The sequence below is a fragment of the Asterias rubens genome, chromosome 19 (genome assembly GCF_902459465.1).
Source record: "Asterias rubens chromosome 19, eAstRub1.3, whole genome shotgun sequence".
In the NCBI taxonomy this organism is placed as follows: Eukaryota; Metazoa; Echinodermata; class Asteroidea; order Forcipulatida; family Asteriidae; genus Asterias; species Asterias rubens.
In genome coordinates this window covers 2773145-2782172 of record NC_047080.1, presented here as the reverse complement: position 1 = coordinate 2782172, position 9028 = coordinate 2773145, and the positions used below count along the sequence as shown (strand labels likewise).

General features: G+C 38.0%; 1 protein-coding gene across 1 annotated transcript; it reads left to right on the top strand.

The window, feature by feature from the left end:
• The first annotated feature begins 107 nt into the window (after positions 1–107).
• Positions 108–2665, top strand: LOC117303213 (E3 ubiquitin-protein ligase PPP1R11-like). Its single transcript, XM_033787353.1, has 3 exons — positions 108–298; positions 971–1073; positions 1622–2665. Exons 1-3 carry the CDS (start codon positions 227–229, stop codon positions 1804–1806), a joined length of 360 nt encoding a protein of 119 aa, XP_033643244.1. The 5' UTR covers positions 108–226; the 3' UTR covers positions 1807–2665.
• Positions 2666–9028: the final 6363 nt, after the last annotated feature.

The window sequence follows — 9028 nt, the reverse complement described above, 5'->3', positions numbered from 1 at the left end:
CAGAAAGGAGCGAGGTTACAAATATCGCTGCCCTAAACTGGTGTCACAACGTCATGCCATTGACTTGTTGTTTTTACGTCGTGCAAAACTGGGTACTACTGGGTACCAGTATAATTTTGTCATGCAGAAAATGTTGTCAACACACAAACGGTGACCCGAAATTGTGTTAAAATGTTCAATTTATGACAATTTTAATCGTAAGTTTTAAAGCATTCTTAGCAGAGCCATGTCTTCAACGTGTACTTTACAAACACAAGCGGCTGTAGTCACCGAAACACAGACTCAGAGTCAAAGCTCGGTAAGTCAATGGTCAAATTAAAAAAATGAAACTGCCGTGTATGTTAAAACTTAAATAAGAGGGGGGGGGGGAGGGGGGGGGGGGGGGGGGTGATTAGTAACTGGGGCGCTGTACTCCGGTTTATTTTAATGATTTTAACAACAATTGTTTTTATAACGGAGTAAAGCGCCCCAGAATTGGGTCTGGGATCAGCCAATATTTCATCTTTATGAAATTGGTTTTTGTATTTTTTCTTTTTGAACAAAAATTTGTAGGATTTTTTTTTATAGAAAAGTACATCATCATCATGTGCCTAAAAATTCTACAGCAAATTTAATCAATGTTTCAACTATGTGTAAAATATTTTACTGTGGACTAGACCCGGTAACTGACAACTGTCATAGGTGCGATAACGTTACTTCTAATCTATGGAATCTAGAAACTAAGGCTCACGGGAAGCTTTATAATAGTTTCTAGAAGTATGATAATGTCGAAACCCTCCCCCTGCCGTTCTCGGGAGGATGGTTATGTTATCGCAACTAAAAAACACTGAATTCATCCTTTTAACTATGTGTAATTATATTACTTGCTATTTATAACTTGATTCCCAACATTAATGTCAGTCAATTTTATCAATGAATTCTCCCTAAACTTGCAGCCTTTTCTGATGTTCGTTATATATTTTTCCTCTAGCCATCACTGACATTAAAACTGAGGAAGCCCAAGCAAAAGAAGAAGGTGAATTGGAAAAATGGAGTTGTAGACAATGAACACATGGGCAAGAAAAAATCTAAATGTAAGTCTTACAACAATGGGAGACTTTCTGGGACGATAGAGGGCAGCAGACTTACCGGGTAAATCCATTGTTCTCAGAATTATGCGCATGTTCAGAACTACGTAAACAATGGAAATTTACCCGGTATGTCTGCTGCCGCCTAGCGTTGGAAAGTCTCCTATTGGTATATTGTCAAAGACCAGTCTTCTCACTTGCTCTATCTTAACAATGCATAAAATAACAAACCTGTGAAAATTTGAGCTCAATCGGTCGTCGAAGTTGCGAGATAATAATGAAAGAAAAAAAACTTGAAGTTTTTGGGAAAATCTTGACAACTTTGAGAAACTTTTTAAGGGTATCGAGGCCAAGACCGCGGCAACGGAGGCCATCTGCCTGTAGTTTCATCTTTGTGAGGGCAAGGCAACTTACATTTCAAAAAGGGCACTTCCATTTTAAAGTCTTTGGGAAACTTAAGGTCAAGACCAGGGCAAAGGAGGCCATGGCCTCAGTGACATTCCATGCTTGCCAGCTGAAGGTCGAACTTTGATTTCATCTCTTAACTCCGCCAGGTTGTTGTATATACGAGAAACCGAGGATGTTCGGGGAGAGTTCTTCGAGTGACGAAAGTGACGACGATGATGACTGCAAAATGTGCCGCCATCAAAAAAAGGGCAACTACCAGAAACCTGCCCCTGATGGAGCAGATGAAGGTGGGGCAGAGGAAGGTGGGGCGGAGGGGGGCACGTCAGCTTAGAATCAAAAACACCCCGCTTAGATGGAAAGCATAGCATGTCATATTGTGATTGAGTATCCGGTAATGTATTCAAAAGCTCACTTAAAGTAGAGTCATAAATGTAGATTTTGGTTTTTGTCCCCTTAATTCTAATTTATAGGCAAAATTTTTCAAGAAAGATTCAATAATAGTCTCATGTGAAAGTTTCAGCTGAACACACTTGCAGAGAGAACAACCAAGAACTGTTTTGGTATTTTCACATGAGTAACAACCGCAACTCTGGTCACAGCATTCGCAACAGTTAGGATGGGATCTGCATATGGGGTTTCTAAAATAAAAAAAGCATCCTCGTACAAAGTTTTTATTTTTGTCCTCAAATCATTTGTATCATGTAAAAAATGAATTTGTCATGATAACAAATTGGAGTGATTTTATTTTTCAAGAATTTTGCATTAATGGGAAAGTTGCTCTTATAAAAAAATATATCCTTTGTTCGTTTTGTTTTCTCGTCTTCGATCCACACAAGACTTGCACAGTCTATTTGCAGTAAATAAATTGGTGTGTTCTGTGAGCTTGAAGTCTGTGGAGTATTTCCAGATCACTTTCTCAATCAACTTTTAGAATGAGTGTTATACAATGGTCATTGTGTGTATTGCCTAGTAATGTGTAAAATACAGGGGCCACAACCATAGTGTTCCTTCAAAAGTGCTGTACATGTATGTACAGAAGTCCATAGTATGTACAGAGGTCCATAGTAAGCCAAGTCATGAAATTGTACACAGGGCCCACTTTAAGCAAATCAAATAGCTTTAAAGGCAGTGGACACTATTTGTAATTGTCAAAGACTAGCCTTCACAGTTGGTGTATCTCAACATATGCATAAAATAACAAACCTGTGAAAATTTGAGCTCAATCGGTCATCGAACTTGCGAGATAATGACAGAAAAAAACACCCTTGTCACGCGAAGTTGTGTGCGTTTAGATGGTTGATTTCGAGACCTCAAGTTCTAAACCTGAGGTCTCAAAATCAAATTCGTGGAAAATTACTTCTTTCTCAAAAACTATGGCACTTCAGAGGGAGCCGTTTCTCACAATGTTTTATACCATCAACCTCTCCCCATTACTTGTCACCAAGAAAGGTTTTATGCTAATAAATATTTTGAGTAATTACCAATAGGGTTCACTGCCTTTAACAAAAATTGCCAAGCAGAAAATGAGCAAAATGCCAGAGTCACAAATTGTACGTGTGAAATGCTACTTTGGCTGGTAACCTTATTCTGGTAATTTTGTTGTGCTGACATGTAGATACTTTTTTTGTGAATTTCATAGAGCTACTTAAGCACACCAGAAATATGCTTACCAAATTAAGGTTACCAGCTAAACTACCATGTCACATGAACAATTTGTAACTGGTACACTGTTCATTTATGCTGAGCAGAAAATTTTTAAGCGTTAAATTGGGTCCATGTTGAACAGTCGTGAAACCTGCTCAATGTCATAGGTAAAGAAACCAAGTGCTAAAAGGTGCCAATCACTAAACAATCTTGCCTAAGAAGGGTTTGAAATGTCTTGCTTAGAGGAAATTGGTTACCAGCCAAAGTACTATTTGAAGTAATTCTTGTTTGACTGGTTCCCTAATATTTGCAAAGCAAATAACGTTTTTTTTTTTTCAACAATTATTTCTGATTCATATCAGGATGAAATTGGTATCGGATAGTTGCGTACATGCCACAAATTGTGATAGAAAACAAATTTAGATATATTTAAATTTGTATAAAATTCTAAGTAGCCATCTCTGACTTTTGTTTTAAACATAAGCTGTATGTTGATTAAACCAATAACGTTTTTGTGAAATATTTATTTTCTTTGACCCACCATTATCATTTACCAGATATTACAGATATTACATGTGGTGTATAAACTTTATTTATTAAATGGTGTGTTCGCATCCATGTTTTAATTATTAATAACAAGATGTGCCCGATTTCATAGAGCTGATTTAGCACGAAAAGTTAGCTAAGCACAACAAGATTATGCTTACCAGAAATATGTTACCAGCCCAAATACCATATCACATGCGCCATCTTTGACTGGTTTCATTCTAATTTTCTTACTAGTTTTGTGAGCAATACTTTCTGATTTAAAAGCAGCTCAATGAAACGGAGCTCATGGCCAAATTTCATGGAGTTGCTTTAAGCACAAAATGTAGCTTAGCACACAAATTTTTACGCTTACCAGAATCAGGTTTCCAGCCAAATCGGTCACCGTGGTCCTCTGAGTGGTTAGGCTTTAGGACTTGCACTCATCAGGTTATGGGTTTGAATTCCTACAAAGCTAACCGCTGATTTCCCAATGACAAGAGTAAATAATTTCAAACAAATAAACAAACAAACAAAACAACCTTCTTTTGTGTCTGGTATCGTGCTCAGTATGTTCTGCCTTTAAAGACACTGGACAATATTGGTAATTGTCAAAGACCAGTCTTCTCACTTGGTGAATTTCAACATAGGCATAAATAACAAACCTGTGAAAATTTGAGCTCAATTGGTCACATGAAGTTGTGTGCTTCCAGATGCAAGTTGATTTCGAGACCTCATCTAATTCTAAGGTCTCGAAATCAAATTCGTGGAAAATTACTTCTTTCTCGGAAACATTGTTAAATTGAAAATTTAATTAGAAATTGCAAACAACTTGTTGTTTCGACCCTACACAACACAATATGAACAGGTAACTAAAAGTGTAACATAAACACTGAAGTTGAATACATGAAAAGAAAAGTCAGAAAAGGTTAGAAAGAGAAATAAACAGAAGGCCAATGTACTTTTAGAATTACCAATAGTGTCCACTGCCTTTAAAATTAAAGCAGCTCCGTGAAATAAGGCCCTGGTGTGTTTTCGCTATTGTACAGATGTAAATAAAATACAGTAAGTCCGAAATAGTATTTGTTTATTATTTTATGTTTCATTTGTTTATGTGTTATTTTTGTTATTTTTTGAGGAACAGCAAATCGAGAATGGTGTGACTGTGCCATTTGTAATTTTTGGACAAGTTAATTTATTTTCCGTCCTATTTTCGGTCTTCATAAGCTAGTGAATATGAAACCATTTTTAAGAATGTCAAGATATTTGTTGATGTCCACGCTTGCTATTCAGTTCCATGTTCCACGCTCTACGGTTCCACTGTATATAGTCTTGGTTCCAAGACCATTGGTGTTGCGCGGTCACACACAACCAACGTTCCGATCTATGCACGGCAAAAGCTGTACACGCTTGTAATGAACGAACGCTAGCGGGCGCTCTGTTTCTCTGATTTAGATCTCACCATCCATGGTGAGCGCAGACATGGTGAGATCCGGAAATCAGAGAAACAGAGCGCCCGCTAGCGTTCGTTCATTACAAGCGTGTACAGTTTTTGCCGTGCATAATCGGAACGTTGGTTGTGTGTGACCGCGCAACACCAATGGTCTTGGAACCAAGACTACACTGTATGTAACGTGAGAACTAATACCCCAGTAATGTTCACACGTATCCCAAAAAGTTGTGTTCTAAATGTCAAGGCCGGTTTATTGTGAACGCAGCAGATCGTTTCTATAATACAAGTAATCCTTTATAGGTCCAATTTAACCCATCAAAAAGTATGTTTTGGTTGGTTGGTCTACGATGAGCGCGCAATTTCATTAGTCACGTTCCACATTAACTTGTTCATTCAGTCATTATTTAAATAACAAAATATTTAAAAAATCACTATTGATACTTTCTATGAAAAGTAATACATAGGTTTCAATCCGCCAACAGTACGTTGTGGTTCATTGCTTTAACTATTCATTCACTCATAATGACGGAAACTTTTTGAATAAAGTAAAAAGTAAAAGTCAGTTAGCTATTGCAAACAACTTGTTATTAATTTCGACCCTACACAACACAATATGAACAGGTAACTAAAAGTGTAACATAAACAGTGAAGTGGAATACATGAAAAGAAAAGTCAGAAAAGGTTAAAAAGAGAAATAAACAGAAGGCCAATGTACAGTGTACTTTTAGTTATTTTGAGAAGATGCCAAGGCCTTGGAAGGTCACAGCTCACCACCGTTTGCCATCGTGGAAAATATATTTTCTACGCCTGCTTGTATGACGTATCACAGAAGAAACTGTAAATCAAAGGGTTAAATACATTCACCATTTTGTTGGATAACACCGAAAAGGGTTAAATCATAAATAAATCATCGCCCAATTAGTGGGTTATTGATAATGTATTAAATACCCAGAAAATGGGTTAACAAAAAATTACCCAACTGTTGGTTACCAAAATGTACCCAACTATTGATGAGGAAATATTACCCAATTATTTGGCAATCAGAGTGCCCAACTTTGACGGGTATAATTTTGCCCAAAAGTTGGAGGAGTTCACTGTTCGCCCTTAATTGGGTAAAAAGTTGGGAATTTTTTACCCAATTTGTTTACAGTGTAATAAAAAAACCGATTGCCTCAAATCCCATACAGTTAACAATATGCTTTACCAAGTAAGGTTTTATGCTAATAATTATTTTGAGTAATTACCGATAGTGTCCACTGCCTTTAACGTACACGGTATTTTGTGCTTCTAAACATGATAATGCAACTCCTTTTCTCAAAGAGCTACATTGGCTCCCGGTGAAAGAGCGCATTCAATTCAAAATATTGGTGCATGTGTATAAATGCTTAAAATGGACTTGCACCAGCATATCTTTCATCTTGTTTTTCTTTTCACATTCAAACCAGTGCTGGGCTTCGCTCACCATCAGACAAAACCTGTCTTGCTGAAAATAAACTAAGCAGCAAATCTCTTCAATCCGCTGCATATAAATCATTTTCCTTAGCCGCTCCAGGACTCTGGAACCATCTTCCCATCACACTACGCACCTCAATTTCACTGCCTATTTGCAAGAAAGCACTTCCTTATAGTGTCTGTTTATTGCTTTATTGTTCATTTGTTGTATTATCTACATTGCTATTGTTCGTCTAAAGCGCTGTGGTCTAAATGAAATGGCACTGTGAGTAGAGATTCATCATATCATGGTATAATAGATGTTAAATTTGCATCGGGGATAAAGAATATTAATTTTGGTTTTTACCCATACACCGATGTGTGTTAGCACTATATACTCAGTACTTTCCCGAGTCCTGTGAAAAAAATATCACAGGCATGTTACTCGGGTTGGATTCGAACCCACGACCCTTGCAATTCTAGAGCAGTGTCTTGCCAACTAGACTACCGAGATTGCCCGGCAGCTAGAGGCAGTTCGAATCCTATGTTTTGGCAGCGGGTACCGCAACGATATAATAGATGTTAAATTTGCATCAGGTATAAAGAGATAAAGACACTGCTCTAGAATTGCAAGGGTCGTGGGTTCGAATCCCACCCGAGTAACATGCCTGTGATATTGTTTTCACAGGACTCGGGAAAGTACTGAGTATACAGTGCTAACACACATCAGTGTATGGGTAAAAACCAAAATTAACATATCATGGTAAACAAATCGATTTGAACAAAGTGTTTCAAAACCCTTAAATTACATTCTCTATAATATTATTGTAATGAAATTTAGCATGTGCAGTGGCAAACGTTTTTCCTAGAGTAAGGGGAGTTAGTCTCCACAAAGGGTTTTCCCACGTTTGTTTGTAATGTGGTTGCTTTCCTCTTCTTTTGAATGGTTGCTGCACGGTTCATTTGCCTTTGAATTTGGATCAAATGGGAACGCCCTGTGTGATTTACTGGAGGTGGAAGTCAGGCGAGTTGCCTGGGAATAAATTTGACACACTTTGTTGTGTATGGTTTGACCATGGCCGCAATCTATAAAATAAAATAAAAATTACCATGTTGGACTGAGCAACGTCCTTGCAACTGTATTGTTTTGCATAACTGGTGGATTGTTTGTGACATGTTTAGATGTGGAATCAGTTTTTGTTTGTTTGTATTGGCTTATTGAGACCTTTGTCCGTTGTTGGTTTTGTTCGTTCATTCTTTTGTTCTATGGACTGACCATGGAGGTAGTTGACACACTTCTTGGTGACAGTGTGCGTACTTCTGTGAGTCGCGGCAAGCCTGCGTCGTCCCTTTGTCTACTTTATAATTGACATCCTCTTGCGGAGTTTGCTTTAGCATGTGCAGTGGCAAACGTTTTTCCTAGAGTAAGGGGAGTTAGTCTCCACAAAGGGTTTTCCCACGTTTGTTTGTAATGTGGTTGCTTTCCTCTTCTTTTGAATGGTTGCTGCACGGTTCATTTGCCTTTGAATTTGGATCAAATGGGAACGCCCTGTGTGATTTACTGGAGGTGGAAGCCAGGCGAGTTGCCTGGGAATAAATTTGACACACTTTGTTGTGTATGGTTTGACCATGGCCGCAATCTATAAAATAAAATAAAAATTACCATGTTGGACTGAGCAACGTCCTTGCCAATTATCGGGAGATAATTTTATAGTTATTCCCCAGAACCATACTTCTGAAAATAAGTAATATTGTTATCCGAGTGAAACTGCCACAATAACTTTACTTTCTAACTATATAAAGGGACACGGACTTGGTGCTTTGGGCAATAAAAAGCAACTGTATTGTTTTGCAAAACTGGTGGATTGTTTGTGACATGTTTAGATGTGGAATCAGTTTGTGTTTGTTTGTATTGGCTTATTGAGACCTTTGTCCGTTGTTGGTTTTGTTCGTTCATTCTTTTGTTCTATGGACTGACCATGGAGGTAGTTGACACACTTCTTGGTGACAGTGTGCGTACTTCTGTGAGTCGCGGCAAGCCTGCGTCGTCCCTTTGTCTACTTTATAATTGACATCCTCTTGCGGAGTTTGCTTAGTTCCCTTGATGGGAAGATCATCGAAACAAACAAAATGCAGACACAAATTAGTTCTAGTATGAACTTCATCATTACTCGCTTTAAAGACACTGGAGTCAATTTCACAAAGAGTTAGGACTAGTCCTACAGGAGATCATTGCATGGATAGTCGTAAGTTAGGACGAGTAACTGGTCCTAACTCGAGATTTTTGACGTTCTCGAGATTTTTGACGTTCTCGTTTTCGTTCTCTTTATCGGGGCCTGTGTGACCGGGCCTTAAGCCTAATCCAGGCTGCACTATAACGAATCCCGTTCAAGTGTATAGAGTCTGTAAGAAAAACCAGACAAAAACTTATGCAAATCAGGTTATAGGCCTATATACGGTACGTAAAAATGCAACGCCAAGCAAGGTCATGATAAACCCG